Source organism: Porites lutea, chromosome 9 (genome assembly GCF_958299795.1).
Source record: "Porites lutea chromosome 9, jaPorLute2.1, whole genome shotgun sequence".
NCBI lineage: Eukaryota > Metazoa > Cnidaria > Anthozoa > Scleractinia > Poritidae > Porites > Porites lutea.
In genome coordinates, this window is record NC_133209.1 from 15,260,589 (window position 1) to 15,288,176 (window position 27,588).

Sequence of the window (27,588 nt, forward strand, 5' to 3'; positions counted from 1 at the left end):
CCCAAGTTTGTCATAGTACAAACCATTGAAGACAATAACGGTAAATATATTTAATACAGTCTAGCGATCTTTTTTCAGGGGAGCAAAGGAATTGAAGGAGGAGTGGGGGGGGGGGGGGGGCTCTGAAATTTTTTCGACTACCAAGGAGGGGGCTCCTAAAAAATTGAACCGCTAGCGAGGGGGGCTGCTAAAATTTCAAGCTTCGAGTTTCAATATCTTCATCCCCCCTTTGTCATATTAAATGAACTTTCCCTTAGAAAAGTGAAAGTTTTTTGCCCGTCGTTTTTTCTTTACTGAAAGCTAAGACAATCTGTCTGCGGCCAGAGGCATCCCATCTCTTTAACACAGAACTGCGGTCAATTTCCGTTGGTTTATGAATGTACGATAAAGCAAGCCTGTTCAGCCTGGCATTAGCCATGCTTGTTCGAGACCAGGTTTTAAGCCTTCTCATGATCAGTGAGCTGAAGTTTCTTAAAAAAAAAAAACGGCCAAAATCAAGACGAGGCAACTGCCTCGTCTTGCCTCATGCTAGCTACGGCCCTGTTAAGAGCTGACACCATCGTGACATCATTGTCAAAAGTCCATGTGTAATCCATGTGTTAAAATGGACTCACAGTAAGACTAAGCTAAAGCTAGCAAGGTATAACATGTCCAAAGATGCAAGATATGCCCACCAAAATACTGGGTTAAGCCATTTTAAGAACCGAAAAGAAACTAACATGAAGCGTTTAAACAACAAAAGGTTTCTTGACATTACAAGCCATCTTCATGTACACATCTCATATGATTTTCATAGTGCTGAAGAAGGAGATCTTCACTACCCATCTCCTCTTGACAAATCCAACAGCTGTGTTTCTCAATGATGGCTGATTGAGGGTCTACCACACCACTGTCTCCACTCTCGCTCTGGGTCAATGGGGTGTTTGTAAGTCCTGAGTTATAATCAAGTCTTTTACTTCCTTCTCGCTTACGCTTACAACAAAAACGTTTGGAGGGACACTCCTTACTGTGACGATTATGAGACTTTGCTTTAGTGTGGAGTTCTTCATGTTTCCTAAGATTTCCTTTTTGATTAAAACACTTGCCACACTGTTTACATTCATATGGCTTTTCTCCAGTGTGAATTCTTTCATGAGTCCTTAGGTGTCCTGTTCGCCTATAACACTTGCCACAGTGTTTACACTCATATGGCTTTTCTCAAGTGTGAACTCTTTTATGAACCTTTAGGGATCCACTAAACCGAAACCGCTTGCCACACTGTTCACATTCAAATGGCTTCTCTCCCGTGTGGATTTTTTCATGAATCCTTAAGTGTCCTGCTTGACTAAAACACTTTCCACACTGTTTACATTCGAAAGGTTTCTCCCTAATGTGGACTTTTTTGTGACTCCTTAGGTTTCCTGTGCGGTTGAAACACTTGCCACAATGCTTACATTCATAAGGCTTTTCTCCAGTATGAACTGTCTCATGAATCCTTAGGTGTGCTGCTTGACTAAAACACTTTCCACACTGTTTACAGTCATAAGGCTTCTCCCCAGAGTGAACTCTTTCATGAATTTTTAGGTATCCTGCTTGGCCAAAACACTTGCCACACTGTTTGCATTCATAAGGCTTTTCTCCAGTATGAACTCGTTCATGTATCTTTAGGTGTGCTGCTTGACTAAAACACTTTCCACACTGTTTACATTCGAAAGGTTTCTCCCTGGTGTGGACTCTTTTGTGTCTCCTTAGGTTTCCTATGTGGATGAAACACTTGCCACACTGCTTACATTCATAAGGCTTTTCTCCCGTGTGGATTTTTTCATGTATCCTTAAGTGTCCTGCTTGACTAAAACACTTTCCACACTGTTTACATTCGAAAGGTTTCTCTCTAATGTGGACTTTTTTGTGACTCCTTAGGTTTCCTGTGCGGTTGAAACACTTGCCACACTGCTTACATTCATAAGGCTTTTCTCCAGTATGAACTGTTTCATGAATCCTTAGGTGTGCTGCTTGACTAAAACACTTTCCACACTGTTTACATTCATAAGGCTTCTCCCCAGTGTGAACTCTTTCATGAATTTTTAGGTATCCTGTTTGGCCAAAACACTTGCCACACTGTTTGCATTCATAAGGCTTTTCTCCAGTATGAACTCGTTCATGTATCTTTAGGTGTGCTGCTTGACTAAAACACTTTCCACACTGTTTGCATTCGAAAGGTTTCTCCCTGGTGTGGACTCTTTTGTGTCTCCTTAGGTTTCCTGTGTGGATGAAACACTTGCCACACTGCTTACATTCATAAGGCTTTTCTCCCGTGTGAACTCGCTCATGAATCCTTAGGTATGGTGCTTGACTAAAACACTTGCCACACTGCTTACATTCATAAGGCTTTTCTCCAGTATGAACTCGTTCATGAATCCTTAGGTGTGCTGCTTGACTAAAACACTTTCCACACTGTTTACATTTGAAAGGTTTCTCCCTAGTGTGGACTCTTTTGTGTCTCCTTAGGTTTCCTGTGTGGATGAAACACTTGCCACACTGCTTACATTCATAAGGCTTTTCTCCAGTATGAACTCTTTTGTGTGTCCTTAGCCTTCCAGATTCAATAAAACACTTGCCACACTGATTGCTCTTCAAATACATGAAGTGCTACTTCATTTCTCCAATCCTATTTTTATAAAATAAAAGCGTTTCTTTGTTGAAAGCTTTATTTTTAAGTACATGATTTAGCTATACAAAAGGGGCATTCTCATGAGATCACCAAACTCATGCAAAAGAAAGACCTTAATCATAGTAGACATGTACTTTAAAAACCCTAAGATAGTCAAGCCAGGTCAAGCGTACTCCCAAAGATTATATTAATGAATTCATCATTTGAAAGTTGAATCTGTTAGTCGTTGCTGCAACAAGTATCAAAATCCATTCTGCATACCTGCATGTGTAGTGAGCAATGATTTTTTTTACAATAACTCGTCTGTATTTTTGGTAAGATTGAAATACCCTAGAATTGGCAAAAGCATTTCAGGGACATTAAGTACATCAAATCAAAAGAAAACTAAACTAGAAGAAATTTGATAAATACCTCGTGTGTGAATGCTCTGCTCATTATGCATGCTCATTAACAATAAACATGCCATTGAGCAGAGTCAGAGTCAGTGAGTCATTATGCAGATATGAATGCATAATTAATCTACATGTATAATCTTGAATTAACCACCAAAGGATTTGAATAATAAATTCATTAATGCAATCTGGGGGGTATGCTTGCCCTGGCTTGACGGTAATATGCCCAAAAAATTCAGATGTGCATATAGTTTTGCCAGGGGGAAACAGTTCATTTATTGCATCAAGCTGACTCATACAGTAAGGTGTAGAGCATCTGTGTCCCGAAGAGGTTTATATTGATAATCCTTTTAAAATAAAACACAGTTTTAAAGAAAGGAGGGGTATAGCCTCCCATTAGAGTTCTTTCAAAACTAAGCACACAATTGTACACTTTATTAAGGTTTAAGGTTGTGGGAGGGCCCATTGTAAAGGCAGACTAACCCAGCCACAGTAGTAATAGTTAAAATGAAGATAATAATCACCACAGTTGTATAGCATTTTAAGCCACTGCAAATAAACCCCCCAAAATTTCATGACTATGATAGGGTGAATTTCCAATAATATTACTACATGTATATGAATATGTTGATCATCTCTTCATTGCAGGTGACAAGAGGAGCCTGAAGACTAATCTTGGTCAGTGGTACTCTATTAACTGTAAAGGGAGGTTTTTCAAAAATCGGTCCACATTCTTGGGATGCTCATGTTGCACCAACTAATATACATAGTAAGTGGTTGCAAAGGACCTGTCTATTAGTTTAAGCTCCAACTGATGTCACACTAATCAGATGAATGCACATGCAAGGGATGCAATAATCATTGTTCGAATTGTAACCACAGGTAATTTAGGTACACAAGTTCTGTATCGATACTGTACAAAATGTGAGACAATTCGCCTTGCCAGTCAGGAAACTGTTACCCAGGTAAATGATTTAAGTAGCGCCTGATCTCAGCTTAGTGCGGGATGAGTCTTCGGTAAGATTCAAGTGTTAGCAATTCAGTCTAGAATTCCAAGTAAATTAAGTTTATTCGGGTTTCACTCCAGTGCATGGATTTTATATTTTTATATGTTTTCAAGCGTGTTACATCGCTTTTCACCTGAAAGTAGCCTGCTTAGCATGGTGGTTTTGGTTGGGCATGCAAAGTAATAAAGGCGGGTGAGGACAGAGAAACTGCGGGGAGATTGGGGCAGGAACGAGACACCGCCTGCACGGACGGGTGGCCTTTTTGAGTAGTCTATATGCCTGCATACGGATCATTCCGATTGGATCAGAATGTTCGCCCGTCAATCAAATATTTGGTAATCTCCCATGGGAGAGTTCTAAGTGACTGAACAAGTCTTCTCCACAAAACAAAATCAAAATATCAAAGAAGCGTTGACCGGAGCATTGTCAATCTTGAATATTGAACAGGAAAACAGGGCAATTGTATGGAAGCCTGAACAGGAAGCCTGAACAGTCTTCTTCATAGGAGAGGATGACAATTTTGTCAACAGGTTTTGGCAAGAGCATGATCTTTACTGTGTTTGCTATGGCCAAAAAAGAAATGTCCTCATTGAAAACCTGTATCGGTATGATCCCAATTTCACCTCTAAAAAGTATTATAGACGACCAGATTTTGGAAATGTTGACGCTGAGCTGTACAGCAACGGAGCTTACGATAGAAACAGTTAGTTTGCTTGGAGAAAGTCCACCTCAATTATCTCTGTTACTCGATGTTATAAAATAACGCAGCACTACATTGCATGGTGTCGGTGATTGTGGTCGATGAATTGCACCATGAGAGTACACAGAGGCTTTTTACTGGAAGTACCATCCCACGCAGGGATGTTTTCTCCGCGGGCAGCTAATCCGACTTAATGCCATTTAATATGTCGCGCTCCTCGAAAGTGCGAAAATTTTCTTGTCGTGTATTAGATTTCAGACACATTTTCTTAATCTTCATTTTGCGCCAGAATAAATTAGTTTGCGCGCAAAAGGCTCCTAAAAAAATCACTTCGAGTCCACCTTCTGGAGATACGCCGGCTTGGTAGCTGGAATACATTACCGAGGCGAAGATCTGGCATTTTTTCCTCCTCGTCGTATTTTCTTCACGACCAATGTTTATACTTGTAGTGAGAATGCAGCGCATATCGGTGGATTTTACTTCATGCGGCTTGCTACTTCTGAGAGAAGAGTACCGGATTTCATCGTTTTGTTCATGTTTATTAGTGTTGGCAAATGTAAGGTAAATGAACCGACAACTGTAAGGTAAGAATTGAAGTTTTAAATTTGTTACTCGGCGAAAAGTCGTGAAATTGGAATTCGTGAAACACTTGAGTATTACCTCCTCGCTTTTTCGATGCGTAACACGGATACAAGCGATAAATTTCTTTCGCAAAGTGAAGTATAATTTGCTTAATGAGACCATTTGACGAATATTTAACAATTATTCGCCGAAGGCGAAGTTAATATTGTTGAATAATCCCCGAGACGAAGTCGAGGGGATTATTCAACAATATTAACTGAGCCTGAGGTGAATAATTGTTTTAGTATATTCACACGAAGTGATCTCAACAGAATCAGAAAGGAAACCATTAAAAAACCATTAGTTTGATTGACGGGTGAAAATTCATGCGTGAACACGAAGCCGTAAACAGTGGATGCGCAAAAGTTAGATCTTTACAGTATCTTCAAACATGGCAAATGATAGTTTTAATCCTTTTGTATCGAGTTTTGTAAGCTTTAGCATCAACGGTTTAAAAGAAAACGCCGAAAATTTAAATTACTACCCAATTCTGAGAAGAAAAGTATCTAGAGCTTTATTTGTTTCTGTCAACTCACCGTGAATGAGAAAGTTTTCTTCGTCGCTTCTTGCAAATGCTGTCAACAGCGGCTGCGATCAAGGTAAGCGTTGTTTATCTCCAAAGTTCATTGCCTTGTCAACTTGCTGGCACGTACAATTTTCGAAAATATTTGCCTTCCTCTCTTCTCCATAAATTAACCTCTATTTATAGGCAAAATTGGTCTTGCGAGAAAATCCCGAAATCACAAAACAGTGACAAAGCGACCTCGTTTTCCTCTGTAGTGGTAAACATAGCTTCGAGCGTACAAAAAGTCAGCTAAAGTAAACCACTTCACAATAAATCACGCTGTTTAAACACCATGAAGTCTTTTCTTGCCTTCAAAGTCATCAGCACTTGGATATTCGTGAATTTTCAAACAGGTTTTACTTTGAAACTTTGGCAAAACACCCAGTTCACGACAGCGATTTTGCTCGGCTTTATATTCACCGCCTAGCGCGGTGAATATAACGTCATAGTCCGAGATAGCTAACCAATCAGATTGCTTGAATTACCAAGATCACTGAGTGTGTATATACTAATTCTCGTTATATGCTTTATTCATATTTGCTTGGCTTATTCAGGCTACATGCCAGGCGTTTGATGACAATGTTTGTGTGCTATAATTATGCTGATAAGTGTTTGCACCTTTATATTGAAACTCATGTAAGCCAAACATTTGTTAACTCTAGCAAACACTCTTCTATTATGGGGGAACTTTTAACGTCTTTCGGGGCCCTAATATGGTGTCAAATTTTTAGGGGAAACAAAGCTTGATTTTTGGCCAAACAGACTATAGCTTTTTTGTCTTTGAAGAGAGCGCAAGGCAAACGTCCGTGAGTACAGTGTAAGCCAGTGATTCTTTAGGTAGAGCTAACAAACATAGGCTACACTTAAGGTGGCACACCCATGGGTGCAGTGTAACCCAGTGATTCTTTAGGTAGAGCTAACAAACATAGGCTGCACTTTAGGTGGCACACCCATGGGTGCAGTGTAACCCAGTAATTCTTTAGGCAGAGCTAACAAACATAGGCTGCGCTTTAGGTGGCACACCCATGGGTGTAGTGTAACCCAGTGATTCTTTAGGCAGAGCTAACAAACATAGGCTGCACTTAAGGTGGCACACCCATGGGTGCAGTGTAACCCAGTGATTCTTTAGGTAGAGCCAACGAACATAGGCTGCACTTTAGGTGGCACACCGACGGGTGCAGTGTAACCCAGTGATTCTTTAGGTAGAGCCAACGAACATAGGCTGCACTTTAGGTGGCACACCGACGGGTGCAGTGTAACCCAGTGATTCTTTAGGTAGAGCTAACAAACATAGGCTGCACTTTAGGTGGCACACCCATGGGTGCAGTGTAACCCAGTGATTCTTTAGGTAGAGCTAACAAACATAGGCTGCACTTAAGGTGGCACACCCATGGGTGTAGTGTAACCCAGTGATTCTTCAGGCAGAGCTAACAAACATAGGCTGCACTTTAGGTGGCACACCCATGGGTGTAGTGTAACCCAGTGATTCTTTAGGCAGAGCTAACAAACATAGGCTGCACTTAAGGTGGCACACCCATGGGTGCAGTGTAACCCAGTGATTCTTTAGGTAGAGTTAACAAACATAGGCTGCACTTTAGGTGGCACACCGACGGGTGCATTGTAACCCAGTGATTCTTTAGGTAGAGCTAACAAACATAGGCTGCACTTTAGGTGGCACACCCATGGGTGTAGTGTAACCCAGTGATTCTTTAGGTAGTGCTAACAAACATAGGCTGCACTTTAGTTGGCACACCCATGGGTGCAGTGTAACCCAGTGATTCTTTAGGTAGAGCTAACAAACATAGGCTGCCCTTTAGGTGGCACACCCATGGGTGCAGTGTAACCCAGTGATTCTTAAGGTAGAGCTAACAAACATAGGCTGCCCTTTAGGTGGCACACCCATGGGTGCAGTGTAACCCGGTGATTCTTTAGGTAGAGCTAACAAACATAGGCTGTACTTTAGGTGGCACACCCATGGGTGCAGTGTAACCAAGTGATTCTTTAGATAGGGCTAACAAACATAGGCTGCACTTTAGGTGGCACACCCATGGGTGCAGTGTAACCCAGTGATTCTTTAGGCAGAGCTTACAAACATAGACTATACAGGTGTACATCAGATGGTAACAAGTTTTCCATAAAGTGCTACACCATGGCACTTGGACTATTTCATTATAGCGCTTGTTTTGACGCACAATTGATAACCAGGAGAAGTCGTATTGTCTAAAACATTAGTAAAAGACAAATTTACACACATCACAGCGTTAAGGTAAGGTAATACACGGTATTTCCTTCAGGTACATTTACATATATTACGCTTCGCGATTTCGCAAAATCGCTGCTGGAATTAAAAAATATTTTCTTCCAAAAAAGCGTTTTCATGCTCCTTTCTCTAGTCAATTATCTCGTTTGTCTCGTTTTCTAAAGGTCCTTGAGAACAGAATAAGACAATATTTTATTACCTACAACCTTAAAACCTGATTTTTGACCAGATCGAAACAAAACTGACCTCTGAAATGGAAGAAGAAAAGCTTTTTATTTTTGCCGGCTTCGGCCTGCCGACGCGATCGTGTCTGCTTTGCTTTCATATTATGACATTTTCCTGACAGAAGGGTGTCGGGAGAAACACCTCGCGCTGATCATTCGTGACAAAATCCGCTGCGCCTAAGCTAATTAAGAAAAGTCTCCTCGAAAGCTCCATACAATTCCTTATAACAAAATTATAAGGAATTGTATGGAGCTCTCTGGGATACTTACAGTGCAAGCCATGTGTGTTTTCTCATGCAGATATTAAAAAGAAAGACGCACAGCATAATCCTCTATACTTGGTGTAGCTTTAGTTTAAGCTACAAGAAGATTGCCCTACCCATAAAAATTCAACATCCTGCAAACAACACTTGAAGCCGGGCCCAGCATCAAAACAAAGATGGAAATTATCACATTCAAGGACAAAGAAATAACCAAGGCTCCTTGGTTTGTAATTATTCAGATCCAGGCAAAGAAAACCAAAAAAGCTAAAATGTTTATTTAGCCGTAATAAAAAGCTTTAGGCTTTAAGAGTGGTCAAAGAAATGAATACTTTACAACTGCACCTGAGATCGACAAATCCTATCAGAAACACCTACAGGAGCATCAACCACAGGAAATAATTACTCAATATGGATGAAACAAACCAGCTTCATGACGTCCTCAAAATAAAAGTAAAACTTAGTGCAGCAGAAATAAGGTTTACTCAGCCAAGTTTAGAATGCAGTGTAGTCACCTACCCACGAGATTAGTAGTATTGAAGAAAAACCTGTGTCTGTTCATCAAACTCCAAGGTCACGTTTTACATTATATCACCAGCTTTTGAGTCGTGTTAAAGCCTGTCAACACTTTATTTCTGATTGGCTGAGAAAACTAAAACCAAACAAGTTGTCAACAGGATGTCGTTGAAATGAGTTGAAGGGGGTGACAGTTGAAAAGGCCACGAATGCGGGCAGGCAGTTTTTATTTTTCTCACTTGTTTGCATGTACTTAATTTGTGCATGTTTTTATGGCTTTGTCGCTCAGTAGTGCTCGTGACAAAACCGCAATCCTATGCAGGCTAACCAGAAAGAGCCTATACAGCATAGATACAACTGTTAAGGCTTGAATAATATTATTCATTACATATTCATTTAGATTTACAATGTCAGTAATCAGATGGATAGAATAGTGTCACATGCAAGCAATTTCAGGCTGAGATTTTTCAGTTTTGATTTGTCTTTTGGTCTTCTCTGTAATGCACAATTCTATGATATTTTCTAAGTTTCCACTTTCAATGATATTGCAGTTTGGATTAGACTGCGAGCAGTCTCTCTTTTGCTCAAAAATCTGAGAGTAAGTGATAGGGATTGTGATATGGATGTGTTGCCTGTTTCCAAGATTCTAACAAGGATAGGAAAAAATATTCAGATCAGCCATCTGATTTTTATTGTTTATGCAAGTCTTCTTTTAAAAGCACCACTGGTGAACTTTCAGGTGAACCCACATTGTCAGAGACCCAGGGGCAGTAAGTATCCTTTTTCTCCCGACCTGAATGACTGCCCCTAGGTCTCTGAAGATGATGAACCAACCAAAGACATCGTAAACAGTAAATAATATGTAGTTTTAGGCAGGGCTAAAAGCGAAGCTCTCAATAATATTTTTAGTTTGCTCAAACAAATTAAAAAATCCTGTAATGCTAAGCGGTCAAGGCAACAAGAACAGTGAAAGAACAACAATGGGTTTAATTAGCAAAAAAGAAACTTTGCGTGCGCAGCACACTTTTTTTGTACATTTCTTTGCTGTTGTTTTAATTTGCACGACAACAACGTGAAACTTCCAGAATCTTCCTAGTTGCACGCTTTATGCAGGAAATGTCATCTATGTTCTTGTTCACTTTTCACTTTTTTTCACTGCCTGTCATTTTCACCTAGCTTAGTGACCTCTGGTATTTCTCATTTTCTCACTGCCACTACAAAATTTTCATGTTGTTCTTCCAACAAAAAATGTCTCCCTTGTTTTTTATCCATCGCTCTATCTAGCTCTCTGTCGCTTTTTTTCTTGTTGAGCTTTGCTGGTCTGTCACCTACTTTCTCTTTCTCTATACCGTAAACTGTCGCTTATAAGCCCCCCCCCCCCTGGTTATAGGCCCACCTACATGCAAACAAAAAAATACATCCGATCATAAGCCCATCCGGATATAATCCCCAGTTAAAGTTCTGATTTTGTTTTGAAATTTAACTAAATTCGATTTATTGCTGCCTTTTTAAGGCTTCAATATTGTTCGAGTAATAAATTTAAATCATACGTCGATCAACAGTGCTGTTGCTCATTTCGAAACGTTTTTTTTTTTCGTCCGCATATAAGCGCCCCCCCCCGGTTATAAGCCCACCCAAAACCCCTTACGAACTTGTGTAAGCCTAGGGCTTATAAGCGGCAGTTTACGGTATTCCAAATTTGTGGTCTTGACAACTAATTTAAGCTAAATACTTTAGACAACAGAGATATAGAAATAATTTACGCTTTTCGTTTTTGTCTTTATTGACTCTTTAGTTGTCTCCGCTTGAATTTACAATGTTCCAAAGCGACTCACTTTTCTATCGTGTATGCGGAAAATGTGCAACCAGGGAAACAGGGGTCTTTGTATTACTTTCAATAAGAACTTTTACAATTATTTTTTTTTTGTCTTGAAGGTAATTTGACTAGCACATTTTGATTTCCCTAAGTAAACAAAAAAATATGGTAGCAGACATTTTCGGCACCTTAATGACAGATCAGCCAGATGCTGATTTATTTAAAGCATGGGGTGGGTGTCTAAGTGATGTTTATGAGCTGTTGATGACAGATGAGCATCATCATGATTGGCCATTAGTCCATCACCAGAGTGCCAGGCTCCAGAAATGCTGCATGAAACCAGTGCAGTCTCTATTTTTGCTAGTACTAGCGCCCTCACAACTAGCTGCTTGTGGCTTCACTGCTCAAATACTCACATATCCCACTTGCTTTCAGATATTCAAGCAAAAGAAAGACTGCTCACAGTCTAAGTTTGGATCCTATAACCCCCATTGCAATCGCAATGAATAAATGCCTGTTTAACTTAAACAGCGAAAACTGAAACATTGTAACGGAGAAGTGGATTTCTATTTTCTCATTATGCAATCAAACAAATGTTCACCGCTTCGTGGTCTAAAAGCGTATCATTACTGGACCAAGACTACTAAGTATTTTGCAATTTACTGTCATGCAGAGCAAAACATTTCCTTTTTCAGGTATTTTTCACTACATAAAGGACTTCCCAATTGTCCGGTTTTAATATGGTGTCTGTACGTCTTAAAGAGAGTATAATATATATAGTTACAATAAAATATGTGGAAAATGGCAGGGAACAACAGGTGTCCGTCATTTACAGTTCGAGGTGTCTGACTGTATTCAAGTAAGCCTACGTTTTACGTCTCGATCAATCCAAGCACTTAGATCATTCTGTGATATATATATATATATATATATATATATATATATATATATAATGTACTGAAAGGGTTTTCTTACCTCTAGTGATCAGCAGAATTTTGTACTGTCGAGTTATACAAGTCAACAAAACGGCAGTTAGGGAAAGTTCATTTAATATGACAAGGGGGGGGGAGGGATGAAGATATTGAGGGGGGGCTCCGAAAATTTTTAGACACCCGAAGGGGGGGCTCTGAAAAAATTGTTGCGCTAGGAGGGGGGGCTCCGAAAATTTGTATACTTCAAAACCAACACATGACATCATCATACAGATCGGATGGTTTTCAACTCAACAATTTAATGACCTGTGCAACTCAGCTATATCACGTGGTTTACAGATATAACAAATGTAGTCTCAGTAATTATTACACTCTTGTTCATCCCAAAAATGCTTTAGAAAATTGTATCACAACTGTATCCCAAGTTTGTCATAGTACAAACCATTGAAGACAATAACGGTAAATATATTTAATACAGTCTAGCGATCTTTTTTCAGGGGAGCAAAGGAATTGAAGGAGGAGTGGGGGAGGGGGGGGGGGGCTCTGAAATTTTTCGACTACCAAGGAGGGGGCTCCTAAAAAATTGAACCGCTAGCGAGGGGGGCGGCTAAAATTTCAAGCTTCGAGTTTCAATATCTTCATCCCCCCCCTTGTCATATTAAATGAACTTTCCCTTAATGGGGAATATGCAGCTTAATGTTAGCTTGATGAGTTTCCTCGCAAGCAGTAGCAGCCAGTCTGCCTCGGACATCAAAAACGATGGGCTCTGGGGTCCGCTTGGGTAGCACACAGGCGCAAAAAGGGGAGGGGGAGGTGGAAAGGAGAAAAGCGCGAAAGCGAGGAAATGGGAAGGGAGCACCTGTCGGTGTTTCGGTAACCCGAGTCTTTGCTTTTTTGGCTCTAGAGGGAAAAACAGAGATAAAGGGAGAGGGCATGATCGCGCAGGCTAGTGTTTGTCCATACAACGTATTGCGTCAACTGTTAGGGTGGGGCACGGGGGGGTGGGGTGGGGTTGGCGCTTCTCAGGATCATTCATACGGCGAAGCTTAGCGCAGCAGCCAAATAATCCTCCATTCATACCGTATTTATTCGAATGAGCGCCCAACCTCGAATAAGCGCCCACCTCGAATAAGCGCCAACTCTAAAGGTCCAAATATTTAATAAGTGCCCAGGGCGGTTAATCGAATAAATACTGTCATCATATAAAATGAACCTATCAGGGGTCAAGTCGAGACGCTATTTTCAAGTGATATTATAATCGAGCGAAATAAAACATTTTCACTGTTCTTACTCCCGAAGCAAACATGACACACATAAACTACGAGCAGTCTCTATCTTTTTTACTGCTCGCAGTCTATGACAAACAATAGCGAGGTTAAGCAACTACGACGGCGACAACTTTCCTTCCCCTTTTTGATTTTGAATAAAATCCGCAAGAATTCAACTCCAGAAAAAGTCGCCTGTATTTAACATATTGAGCGGGTCCAAATAGACGCGATTAAATTTGAAAGAACGCAAATTCATTTTTTGGTGACGTTTTCACTGCCGTCGTCGTCGTCGTCGTTGCATAAGTTTCGTATGAATACACATGTCCTTTGGTGTTACCTCATCAAGCACAATCGTAACAAACAAAAGAACAGTCGCCAGCCCCAGATAGACGCGAATAATGAAAGGAGAATTATAAACAATTGTCAAAAAGCTCAACGAATAGTTTTTGCCAAAGCTTTAGCTCTCTCTTTGCAAACAATTTAGGAGTACATTCAAAACGGTATATGTTTTTGAGGAAAAGGCGGTCGTGTGAATTTTGGCATTGAAGATGTCTGACAAGAATCGCAATAGCTTTGAATCGCCGCTCGGTGTTTGGACAAATCCAGCATACAAAATTTGGCATCTCTGTTTGCTAAACATCTAGTTCTGGTTTTAACGTGAAGTTGCTACATGATTGGAGTAATTTTGATCTTTCAAGCTTATGCCAGTAGAACACTAGCCTGTGAACAGGCTCTCTGTCTGGGGAAAGGAAGAAAAAATCGCGAGAAAAGGGTTTTTTCACCCTTTCCCCAAACAGAGAGCCTTTTCACAGGCTAGTGGAGGACATTTCCTTGATGCTTTCATCATGTTTGTCTCTCCGCACACTAATACACGCCAGGAAACACGCCAATAAGTTGCTCATTCAGTGCGGCTCAGCTAATCATGCCCCAGGAATTTACGGACGCCAGCGTCCACAGAAATGAACAAAAGGGGGTACTTATAGCGGGCTTCTCTTACCCTCTCTCCCCAATCCTCCTCCCTTTTTCCCTTTCTCCCTATCCCCTACCCTTTGAATTTCGACGCCTGCTACGCAGTCAATAGGATAGCCTGCATCAGCAAGCTTCGGAGCAACGAAAGACCTAGCCTACGACCGCAGACGTATTTCCGATCTTCGGTTATTTCCCTCAGTATTTAAAATAATACAAATATAAAAATAAAATGTGATTGGTGGAGGAATACAATAGACGAAACTTGCATGAAAGGGTAATTTACAAAATAAATGTCAAAAGATTAGTTTTTATCTCGTCTGTTTATCCGATAGGGTTCAAGTTCTCGGTTTTGGCCGCGCGAAAAATGGAACGAGGGCCAAAAATGACTAAGGGAGGATGGGGAGGGGGAGGGGAAAGATGGATACGCTTGCAGAAGAGCCATGGGATTTTGAAAATCAAGCTCGCCAGCGAATGGAGCGCTTGATTGGCTCGGCATTATTCACATGTGTCGATCAAAGGTTTATTTCACACTGATAGGTCGAGACACGCAATTTTCTGCAGTTATTGTTTATTCTAGTCGGAAAGATGTGCCCTCTGATGCAAGAGCATTTTCTTTGACGGCTTAGCATTTGAAACGTAAAACTCTTCTTGTGGCTAAATAAGGGGTTTAGGTTGTTTAATTTTCTCCAAAGCCCCTCCTAGACCGGAATAGCTAAAAGCGATTTTCTTTTGTCCCCGAATGTAATGGTTTCCTGCAATGATTTGTCACGCTGAGCCCAACTCGTTTATATTGTTTTTTGCAGGATGTAAAATAGTGATTTAGATTAAAACTTCGAAGAATGGAATGCGCCTTAAACTAAGGCTACATCCGGAGACTTGCATTGTGACTTTTGATTGATTGCTCTCTAAGCAATGACTACTTGGTAATAAATTTTGAATAAGCTTAACAGTCTTGCCACTGTTCAGTTATTGCCACTTTGTGATCAGGGCAAGACCATGGTTTCTGTTCTCCACGCGAACGGCGAACCTCATCAATTGCCACATTGGCTTTGTTCTTAATTGCTTTTACAACAGCAACTCCAGTTGTTACGTGCCGCGGCGAGAACGGTAAACCCCCGTTCTGTCTAGCTAAGGTTTGATCTTGTACAAATACTGAAATATATACCCGCGCCGCAGATCGTTAAATTCTAGACTTTAATACTTCAATGTCACAATTTACCATCTCAAATCCAACTTTCTGAACGGTTGTGAGGTAAAACTTCAAAACTTCACAATTGCAGTCCTTCCTTTTAGACGTATTAAAAATATCCGCTGGGGTCATTAATTCACTAAGATGAAAAGAAAAGGAGAGGAAACGAAAAAAGAAAAGATCGTATAAACGATACAAGAATATACACTGTAATTTATTACAATACAAAGTTTTAAATTTTATGTCAGCTTCCTTAATATTCGGATCGCAAAAAAAACACTACAAAAACAACTGTTTTTACTATTTAACTCAGCTCATCTTTTGTTGGATAGTGCGGTCAAACACGTCAACGAAAAGTAGAGAGCCGTCTTTGCCTGCTGGAATGGATAATAGCGACAAAAAATCAATTAACGACTAGAGAAAGATTGGACAGTTGAGAGGGCAATCTTATGTTTTCTAAAAAACACATGTCCAAACAAACTTCGTTCGTCTGAGAAAAATTATCCACCTCTTACAGCATGTCACAGCGGCAAAAGACTCCCTACCAGTCTATAACAGAGCTATCATTTAAAGAGTGGCAAAAACACCGTAAAGAAATTGTTGTGAAATCGCATAATAATAAATACTTAATGACTGGTCTCGAATCTCAATGTTTCCCTCGGCTTCGCCTCTGGAAACATTAAGATTCTCGGGAAACAAAATTTACTTCTTACCGAGGGACCAGTCTTAAAGTGATTTGTTATAGCGGAGCTCCACGCGCGCGCGAAGCCCCATTGCTAAGTAAATCTACCCATCCCAGAAAATTTGGTAATCTGGGACCGTACACCGACCGCCCGTCCGTCCGCACCACAGGAAAACTAATGTTTACTCTCACACTTTTAGCTAGTTTGGGAGTCCAAGAGAAAACTAATTGCACAGGCTGCACATCAATGTTGTGATCAATTGACAGCTATCAAAACAGGGCATCCGCTGACCAGTATCACCTGACCGTACCGCGGGCTCAAGTGTATTTTTTAAAGTTATCCGCTGACAAATTACCAGTTTCAAATGATCGCAGGCTCAAGTTTATTTTTTCCAAGGATTCATATCAAATATGTTGTGTTTATGTCACTATGGCCCCGCACTATTAGGATTTTGATTTCAAACTGACCTCGGAAGCGAAAATTCATCCAGTTTTTTTAAAAGTACAGGCGGGGAAGACCTTATCTTACCATGGTCATGCGTTGGTCACGCTCTACGTCCAATTTTTATACTCTGATTGGTCAAAATTAGACAGGTGAGTTGATGCGGAAAAATTATGCAGCATCTTGAAAGTAGTTTACTTTGACAGCTGAAGCTGACAGAGTTTTGTGTCAACTTGTGATGTTTTTAACTGTCTTTTTCTTCTGGATGTACAAAATGAAATACAGCTGCTATCAAGAGTCTTCTGTTATTCATGGCTGGTTTGTTTACTGGGTTTTTGGTTGAGAAATGCGTCGCTTGTCAAAATTCGGTAATTCGATTTCGGATGGCTTCTTTTTCGTTTTTCACCTTGCTTAATGCGTAAGAGGGTTTAAAAGTCTCAAGCAACTGTGGCCTCCCTTGATAGCTTTCAGGAACTGAATCTCGAATGGTAAGCCTAAGTAATTATTGTATTTGATGTTTGTATTTCATAAAGTCTTGCACAGTTCACGCTGACAGTTTATGCGGCAAGTTTATGCACGTTTGTAGGATTTGAGTCAATGATCTGACCTAGTATCAGGTTTGATATAAGCTTACAGAACTTTAAAAAGCGTTCAGATATATTTGCTCACCACAAACAGAAAGAAAACGTTCCGAAGAATATTTAGTTATAAATTTGGCTGTAGAAAGAAAACTTTGAGTGATTTTCTTGCTTCAAGGAGTTCACCTTCGAAAACAGTAAACACCGCGCCGGGAAACTGGCTAAAACATAAACTTAAGCTTTACGCTTAAAGACTCAGAATTTTTAGAGACACTTTAATACTTGTCTTCGTGAAAAAAAATTGTTGTCTCTGTAAATGTTTCACGGAATTATATCTCTTTTTATGATTGTTAGTAGTCTCTCTTGCAATTTTAATCGCTTGTCCGTGCCGTTTGTTTTCATCGTTCATGACCATCGCTTGCAGGAGTACTCAAAAATGTCGCGCGTATCAAACGCTTTATAAGATTATACATCGTTATAACTGAAACCATTAAATAACAAAACAAATAATAATAAATTCGCTATTATGTTGAAGCGTAACTCTGTTAAAGCTCATTCTAAGACTCGACCACACTGACAGCTCGCACTATAGAAACGAGAACCAGCTGGCCGTATGGGTGATTTTGGAAATTTTCTGAAATTTTTGAACGGTTTGGCTCGTCCTGAATATTGACTGAGTGCAATTTGTCTTGAAAAATTGTGAAATACCGCATTCCGTCCGGGCTCTGTATGATAGATAGTACTGTTTCACCTCAAATGTGGTGTATAAAAATTGTAAAGGGTTGGTTTAAACACCCCCAGATTTGTAAAGAATTTGCAAGAATTTGTAAAGTAAACCTGTCGAACGCAAAAACATTTGGCGTGATTTGTTTTCCAAGAATTTGTTTTCGAGGCCTAATCTACTGTGATCTTGAATGTGATCGAAGATGTTTGCTATTTTTTGGGTGTACATATAAGGTTATCAATTCGATGTAAGATGTTTCACTCTAAAATAACTTAGCCTTTCCCTCAAAAGTCACATGAATGTGCCCATAAGTTAAATGATTTGTGGATTAAAAGTTTATTGTTTGATTTAAATTATAAATTTATTAAAATTGGAGCTTCGCTTTTAGCCCTGGCTAAATCTATATATTATAGCTGGAAATTTTGAAGCTGGGAATTCATTAAACCTCGCTGTAACGGCGGTCATCGGTCAACATTCGCGGGTAACGTTGCATTGTTACCCTCTGATGTCATAGGCAATGTTGTCCGCTCCGAGAGTTTGGTAGGGAACAGTTTCATTTTTAGACGTCATGTGACCTCGAAGTAACCAATGAGACCGCGCGCTGTTGAGAAGAAAATTCCAGCTATATAACAATTTGAGTCATTGTAGACGCGCGGTATGCTGATCGAGAGGTAGCAGGTTCACACCCCACCTCCACCAACAACAAGGGACATTATTAAACTACATGATCATGTTGGTTGTGATTAAGACCGAGACTCTGTTTCGATGATTGGTCATTGGACGGCGTTGTTGGAACGTTGCTCGCCACTGCCATCATTTCTTCACGTTTTAAAAATCTTATGTCAAAGATGCCTTTCAGCCGGCATTGTGGCCCTCATTACATAGGCTGTACGAGTTTGGGTGCGTAGCCTAGCTTGTTACTAAACGCTGTACGATTATCTTAAGCATTCTTATAAATTTGCAAATAGACAAAAAAAGTCCTAAACAACTGCAGGTTGAAAGTTCCACCGCGAAGAAGTTTGTTTTTGAATTTTTATAGCCAAGAGTATCAATGCACTGGTCCCAGCATCAAAACGTTACTTTCTAAGGATTATTCTTAATGCTGCGAGCCCACAGACGAACGGCACACTAACCTTAAGGTTTCCTGTGCTTTCTTGGGTATTGTGTGGCTACTCAGGCGTTATACAGTCCAGTCTCTATACGACGGACAGGACACCTTTAGGACCGGCACTAAGAGTCCGTCTTAAGAGAAATGGCTGTCTTATAGAAAAACAAATGAAGGGAGTAAAGAAAGCCAGGGACCAACTCTGGGTGTCCGTTTGACAGACTAGAGGTGTTTGTATTATAGTGGGGTCCGTTAAGAGAGAGTCGACTGTTATCCTCTTAACATGGGGATAGCGCTATCTAGTGGACAAATCTTTGTCAAGTGGATAACACAATTGGTTTCCCCGACACGTGGCCACTGGATATTGATTAATCCAGTGAATAACGCTATACACCATTTGGACAACCAGGGCCTGGATTTATGTTTGTCAGGATGATTTTAGGCAATTATATACAGCGGTGTCATCAAACATCATAGGTCTCTATTACGCCATTCTAATTGCGCTAAGTTCCACAAAATTTGACGTGCGCAAACAATTTGTAAGTATTTTGTAATTCGGTATAAGCTAAATAAACCATATTTACTTACTATTTTAGTAGGACTGTAAACTGGCCAATGACGACCCAGGTCACGAGAAACTTGTGACTGTAGGGCTTCCTTGTAGTCCTTTATTCCATAACTATTAATTAACCCAATAAAAGGATCTCTAATGTGCCAAATCTGTATGTTAGTTCATCGTTTTAATGTTTTGCTGCCCAGGATCTGCTTGCGGCATAACACAGTCAACCCTCTCTAAGACGGACACCTTTAGGACTGACACCACGTGTCCGTCTTGGAGAAATGGTTGTCTTATAGAGAGTCAACTAAAAGGAGTAAAGAAAGGCAGGGACCAACTCTAGGTGCCGTTTTACAAAGGTGTTTATCTTATAGAGGTGTCCGTTAAGAAAGAGTCGACTGTGCTTGCAACTAGTATCCTCTAGTTAATAATATAACAAGACTACTATAGAATAGTGCTCTCCATGCAAAGAAACTCAATGTCTACTAATTTTAATCTGGGTTTCTCTCTCCTACGTTTAAAAGTATTTCCTTGGATAATTTTCTCTTTACTTTTTAAAGCATCCGATCATCGAATTGTTGACAAAACGAATTTGACTGAATTTGCTTTTCAAGTTTCATATCTGAATACATATTTGACAGTAACCCTGGGTTATCTTAACCCTGATTGGAACAACCAGGTCCTGGGCAAAAATACTTCTTTACTTTAGTTTGTAGAATGTATAAGGAAAATTTGTTAATATAATTAAAACTTTCCGGAAACATCCAGGAAGTAGCAACTATATTTGCATAACGCCAAGTATGACTTAGTGCATAAAAATAGCATTAATGTAGAAATTCCACAATATTTCAAAACAGATTTTTTTAAACCTTTGCACAGCAGGGAAAGGCACCCCAACTTCAAGTAGCGCAGATCATTTCCAAAGAAAACTTGAATAAGGGCTGAAATTAGATTAAGAGCTGTCACCATTGTGACGTCACTGTCAAAATTTAGTTTATGTCTAATCCATGTGTTATAATGGATTCTCAGTAAGACTAAGCGGAAGATGGTAAGGTATAAGATGTCCAAAGATGTAAGATATGTCTACCAAAACACTGGGTTAAGCTATTTTAAGAACTCAAAAATTACTTACAAGAAAGAAGGCGTAAAAAAGCCGAAAGGTTTCTTGACATTACAAGCCATCTTCATGTACACATCTCATATGATTTTCATAGTGCCGATGAAGAAGATCCTCACTTCCCATCTCTTCTTGACAAATCCAGCAGCTGTGTTTCCCAGTTATGGCTGATTGAGGGACTACCATACCACTGTATCCAGTCTCGCTCTGGGTCAGTGAGTTGTTTGTCCTAATATCAAGTCTTTCTCTTCCTGCTTGCTTACGCTTACAACGAGAACTTTTAGAAGGACACTCCTTGCTGTGACGATTATGAGACTTTGCTTTCGTGTGGAGTTCTTCATGTTTCCTAAGATTTCCTTTTTGACTAAAACACTTGCCACACTGTTTACATTCATATGGCTTTTCTCCAGTGTGAATTCTTTCATGAATCCTTAGGTGTTCTTTTCGCCTATAACACTTGCCACAGTGTTTACACTCATATGGCTTCTCTCCCGTGTGCACTCTTTCATGAACCCTTAGGGAACTTGACTGACTGAAACACTTGCCACAATGTTTACATTCATAAGGTCTCTCCCCAGTGTGTAATTTTTCATGACTCCTAAGACCTACTGTGGTGCTAAAACACTTAGCACACTCTTGACATTCATAAGGCTTCTCTCCAGTGTGAACTCTCTCATGGACTCTTAGGTCTTTTGCTATGCTAAAACACTTACCACAGGTTTTACATTCATGAGGCTTCTTCCCAGTGTGAATTCTTTCATGAACCATTAGGGATCCTGCTAGGCTAAAACACTTGCCACATTGTTTACATCCATAAGGCTTCTCTCCAGTGTGAACTCTTTCATGATACCTTAGGTTTCCTGTTTGGGCAAAACACTTTCCACACTTTTTACATTCATAAGGCTTCTCCCCTGTATGAACTCTTTTATGAGTCTTCAAGGTGTGCGCTTGGCTAAAACACTTGCCACATTGTGTACATTCATAAGGCTTCTCTCCAGTGTGAACTCTTTCATGTCTCCTTAAGGCTCCTGCATGGCGAAAACACTTGCCACATCGTTTGCATTCATAAGGCTTCTCCCCAGTGTGAAGTCTTGCATGAATCCTTAGGTGTCCTGTTTGGCTGAAACACTTGCCACACTGTTTACATTCATAAGGCTTCTCTCCAGTGTGAAGTCTTGCATGAATCCTTAGGTGTCCTGCTTGGCTGAAACACTTTCCACACTGTTTACATTCATAAGATTTCTCTGTAGTGTAAACTCTTTGATGACCCCTAAGTGCCCCTGCTTGTGTAAAGCCCTTCGCATGCTTCTTGCACCTTAAGGACATGGAGTGCAGTTTCCTTTCTTCAGTCAATCCTATTGACATAATAAATATTGTTTAAGGCTTAACTTTTATAATAGAAAGTGGCACTGCCACTAGTCATGCATAAGAAAAAAAACATGAATGAATACAAGTGAAATGAAATGAATGAGATCAGAGACTTTTTCTAAAGGCTTTTTACATTGCAATCTTAACACAAAATGGTATTTACAGACAGCAAGTTACATAGAAGCAGTACTCCAAACGGTTGGCACTACTATAACCAACTTACAAGTTGAAACTAACGATAACTGGCTCACAATTTGATACTATGCAATTGTGCATTGCTTGTAATATGTACATGAAAGAAAGATGAAACATTTGTGACAAAAATTATCATGATGCTTGAGCTTGTTTAAGTAGACAGTGGAGGAAGATTTGTACGATTTTGTACAGGGGACTGACAAGAACAAAGCGAAAAAAAATACACTAAGGTTTTTCAAAATAAAGTGTGCAAGAGCTCCCACTTTTTGCTGGTGCTATTCACAGGTTTAAGCTCCAGTAGATAGGTCGATTTAAGGTATTGTAGAAAATCTTGTATATTAGGAAACAAAGGTTTTCTTATTTTTACATAATTATCTAAATATAATGTCTGGCTAATAATAGACAGAAGTTTATTTGATTGTGGTTTTTTAAAGGCATCTAGTGTCAATCCAAAAGCCGTAGAAATATTTAGTGTGTAATTTCGTGGGATAATTTGGTATAAAGTAGGTCGTTGGAATTCCAGGAGGTAGTTACAGGAGCAAATTGGATCATTTGTCACTCCCATTTTTGTTAAAAAGTCATTGGTCCATAGTCATCTGTGTGGAAGTTTGAATTGAAATTCCACAATTCTTGTGCTTTTAGTGCATTTTGGAGCAAGGCCTCCTGTCATTTAATGCACTGTCACCTTCTTCCTTCCTATTAAACCGAAGATTAAATGGTGTTAAGATTAGTAAAAAAAAGTGCTCTAAGCTTTGCTAAATTTGGCCAACTGGCATGATATTTTTTTTTGTTGTGAACCACCAGTGACAAGGAGGCTTACAGACTGTAATTAACAGCATGAGAATAATACTTCACATCATACAAATGCCAAAGACTTTCAGCATGGTTTCAGGATATACACATGTTTTTTCTTGCAGATACTCCTTAAAAAGTAGGTGTCATCCATGAAGCAATACGTTTAGCTTATTATTGCATTTCTTCTGTTCAGTTGCAGTCAGAAATTCAACCACTTTTTCTTTGGAAAGCCGTAAACACCACTTTTGTTCAGTTTACTTAGGAAAAGACAGCAAGACTGGATGCTGCGCTCTCCCCAACTGAAGCGCACATTGCTTGGGAACGAATATAATTGAATATGGTGAGGACAATCTCTCAGGCAAGCCAATATCCCAGCAAGCCATAAAGGGGTTTGTCTATTTTACAACCCTCAGATGAATGTTTACATTTCTTTAATGTTGGAAAAAAAGAAAAACTAGTGCAGTGGTGAGCATGCTGCAAATGACACAAAAAAGTACAGTGACTGGTTGAATTTTCACCTTCTTGAAACTGTGATTGGACCAGAGCTTGACAGGCAAAGGCCCCCAGTAGATCAAACCTCTAAAACACAATGCTTAATCTCGCACCAGATCTCTTGTTGACGCAGCTGAAGGCCAGATCTGGTTCAATCCGACTTGTACTCATGATTGCCTGTAAGGAAAGTGACACGCGAAGAAAGAGCAAGTGCTCAAAATAAATCCTCAAAATTGCAGCGATTTTTCTGTGTGTTAAAACAACAAATTTGATGGTGCCTTGAAGTTTTTTCTAAAAAACCTGGTTATACATGTATACATCTTAAGTATGAACAAACTAATTTGTCGTTGTTGTTCTTTGCAACATTAAATTCAATGCAACAGCTTAAAATGGACCCCTTTTAAATTTAATCATCATAGCCCGCTAAGCCTTTAAAGCAGAGCACGTCTACTTCTACGCAAAAATGATTTTTCCTTTTCAAACCTCTTTATTGATACCAAGAGAGAGAGAGAGTAAAAAGATAAGATATAAATTGTATTACAATATATATTGAAAAAAAAAAAGTACTTCTTGAGTGCAAATATTACTTTGAACAGAACTGGACATGTTGAATGTTGTCATCTGCCATGCTGTGGCTTGTGCAATTCAGTGATTTAGCACTCTTCATTATTGTTCAATAAATATTTTTTGCAGAATAAGTAATTTTCCGTGTCAGAAAAAAAAATCAACTTGCAAAAGCCCTAAGGCTTTTTTCAGAATGTTTCTTGGTAAAATAATTTGTCCCATGGGTACTGACTTAAGCTTTGAGTGTGCATAATGAACATTAAATTTTAACTGCTGCATTCAATTTGATGTTACCAAAAAACAAACAAACAACAACAACAACAAATAAGGTTGGACATACTTGAGCTGTGCGTGGTATAACCACATTCATGACAGGCCAACGAGACATGTGGAAAAATTGGATTTTTGTCAGACAAATCATTACACATCCAGTCCCATAAGAAAACATTTTGTCATTCTAATATTCCATTGTTTTTCATTCAGACTTTGCCTGGCTGGCTTTCTACTTTTCTCAAATGTTTTTTGTCAATGATTTCATATTTTAGCTTACAAGTTCAAATACAACACAGAAAATGTATCAACACACCGTAACCTTCAGCTGTCGGTTATCATCATCTTTCATTTTTTCATTCATATGCTTTCATTTGTTACTGACACTGCCTTCTTTTATTCGGATTCAATTCAACCAGAAGATTCATATCTTTCAATGACTCTTAAAAAGGCTATAATATACATGTATTGTGCAGACTTGATCCCACTCAACTGAATTGCCTTAATCATTTGCTGTCTGAGAAAATCCTTACTACAAAATTTTTTACATGAATTTCTCAAGTTTGCTGATTCTTTTATTCTTGTTTCACACACAAAAAGAGATAATAATTTGTCTACCCAGTCACATATATCAACAAGTTTAAAATTGTTGTAAAGGTTGATTTTAGTTTTTGCAATCATGCAATCACCCGCTACATCCACACACATACATGCGCGTAGGTTAGAGGCTTCTTACAAAATTTTGAGCCGAAAATTTTACTAGTAGGAAAAGTATAAATACGTTATTTACTGCTCCAGGAGGACTCAGATGAAGGAGAATATGCTGGATAAGTTTTCTGATAACATTTTCCTTTCGGCAAACTAACAAACTATTGTGTAGGTCCTAGTAAACAGCCTTTGTCTCTCAAAATTCCCCCACTATCCAGGAGGGTGCAATTTTCAGGTTGCAGGTAGGATGTAGGATGCAGGTTGTGATTTTTGAAAAGAGTTAAATGTCCTGAATGGTTTCCAGATCTTCCCAAGCCCAGGTTCGACTGTACTTACAGAAAAGACCAGTTCCTTGTCGCTATTTCTTCTGCCGTACCTACAAATATACAGTAGAAATTACACAGCCATGGTGACCCAATTTATATGTGTGACTTGTCTAAACACAAAATAATGTTTCATATCAGTTAAAAGCAAAACAAAACGAAAAAAGGTCAGTTCATGTACTGTTCAATGAAATCCACGTTGGATCCATGCAGTGGATAGCCAGTGAGAGTGGATAATTAACCAACAGAAATTTCAACCTGTCTTTTTTTCACCATTCGTTATTTCATTTTATTTTTGTTTTAAAAAGTGTAAAGAAAACAAAAATATATACATGATCTCAAATTCCAACAGTGCTTGAGAAATTCTAATTTACAGTGAAGTGGGGTACATAATGGCCTGCCTTTGAATGCAAAACTTGCCTCCCTGAGTATAAAGAGATTTGCAAAATCTAACTCACTTCTATTTGAAACCTCCCTTCTTGCTTGAAAGGTCTGGAACTAAAGGATCGATTTACAGAACTGAGATTTGAAATTTCTGATTTTGCGTGACCCTGTCACAAGAATACGGATATCACCAAAACATCATTGTGATGTCCTGTTTTAAGGGCTCAAGAAGATCTGTAAACCATTTAACTCTTAACTCTTTTTCAAGTTCTAACCTGCAACACTGATCTGCAACCTGCAACGTGCAAATTTCACCCTCTGCCCACTTTCCACTACACAAATTGGATTTGTATGTGTTGTAGTTGATCTTTTATTTCAATTAATTTTCAAGTGTTTTTGGGTATGGTAGTGTATGCTAATAAATTTAAAACAAAGGAAAAAGAAAAATTAATTGAAATAAAAAATTAACTGCGACATATGCGGGAGCCAACATGCACAGAAGGTCATCACCTTTTCAATATTGCATCACTATCTGTGTCACTACCCGTTCTCCCTCCATTAATTCTCCCACTCCTTCTCTAAAACAGGACACTGTTGGATAGTGATGCCTGCAGAGGAAGCTACAGAGGTGCATACTTGAACACTATATTAGTATAGGTAATAGCATGATTTGTAGTGATATTTGGCATAAATACCACGAGTGATATTTCAAAATTGTTATACGTAATTCCATGAGCCATTAGGCGAGTGAAATTTGGGACAATATTCAAATATCACATGTGGTATTTTTATACCACTAGATGAGAAATTTCTGCAATTTGATTGGCTTAGAGCAGTGGTATTTCAGCTTAATTTGAAATACCTACATGTGAAAATTACAAACCTTTTGTGGGTAGTAGTATAAGCAAATAATAGCATGATTTGCACGTGATATTTGGCATAAATATAATACCAATCGTGATATTTAAAAATTGTTTAAATTTCACTCGCCTAACGTCTCGTGAAATTACGTATAACAATTTCGAAATATCACTCGTGGCATTTGTATAGGTAATAGCATGATTTGTAGTGATATTTGGCTTAAATACCAGGAGTGATATTTCAAAATTGTTATACGTAATTTCACGAGCCGTTAGGCGAGTGAAATTTGAGACAATTTTGAAATATCTCAAGTGGTATTTATGCTAAATATCACGTACAAATCATGCTGTTATTTGTTTATACTACTTCCCACAAAAGGAATTAAGCTGAAATACCACTGCTCTGAGCCAATCAAATTGCAGAAATTTCTCATGTAGTAGTATAAATGTCAAATATCACTATAAATCATGCTATAACAGTCTTATTACCTAACTCGTAATTTTCCTTGAGTTGTTTTTTGAGCGAAGGAATTGAAGTCATTTATGTAAGCAAAGCTTACGGTTAAGAGCTTACTTCTTTTTTGTCTTGATCAACCCTAGCACTTAGATCATTCTAAGAAGTATATATAATGCAATGAAAGGCTTTTCTTACCTCCAGTAATAAGCAGATTTTTGCACTCTCAGGCGAAACACAACTTAAAAACACAACCTGACAGGCAACACTCACTTTCTATGCAGCGTGACAAGCAGTAGTGCCCAGTCTGCTGCCTCGGACAACACTAACCCACTAACCTCACCACTAACCCTGCCTCGTACCCAGACGTCTCTCTTTATAACGTGCGCGCAAAGGAAGGCGGGAAGGAGACAACTGGCGAGACGTCTGGCAGATCTTGTTTTCAAGATGGCGGGAAGAGTAATGGCGGACGAATATGTAATTTTTAAAATAAGTTCAGCCCTATTCATTTTGCGAATTTTAAGCAAATCATTGCCAATCCACGTCGTGTGTATGAAGAGGAAGCTGTTTTTACCCCACATATTGGACTCAAGCATCATGAT

General features: G+C 39.2%; 1 protein-coding gene and 1 pseudogene across 2 annotated transcripts; both read right to left on the reverse strand.

Moving 5' to 3' along the window:
- The window catches only part of LOC140948928 (uncharacterized), a 68,324-nt pseudogene extending 56,281 nt beyond the window's left edge, over nt 1-12,043 (reverse strand).
- An 8,297-nt stretch (nt 12,044-20,340) lies between these two features.
- Nucleotides 20,341-27,271, reverse strand: LOC140948700 (uncharacterized). 2 transcript variants are annotated; one of them, XM_073397965.1, is made up of 3 exons: nt 27,185-27,244; nt 25,302-25,341; nt 20,341-21,928 (listed from the first exon to the last, which is right to left on the reverse strand). In XM_073397965.1, the coding sequence occupies exon 3, from the start codon at nt 21,897-21,899 to the stop codon at nt 20,628-20,630; it is 1,272 nt and encodes a 423-aa protein (XP_073254066.1). In that variant the 5' UTR covers nt 21,900-21,928; nt 25,302-25,341; nt 27,185-27,244; the 3' UTR covers nt 20,341-20,627. The 2 variants fall into 2 exon arrangements, with proteins under 2 accessions (XP_073254066.1, XP_073254065.1); XM_073397964.1 differs by lacking the exon at nt 25,302-25,341 and having other exon boundaries at nt 27,185-27,271.
- Nucleotides 27,272-27,588: the final 317 nt, after the last annotated feature.

Coding starts and splice junctions, on each gene's coding strand:
- LOC140948700 (XM_073397964.1), bottom strand. CDS start 21,899: ATGTCCTTAAGGTGCAAGAAGCATGCGAAGGGCTTTACACAAGCAGGG.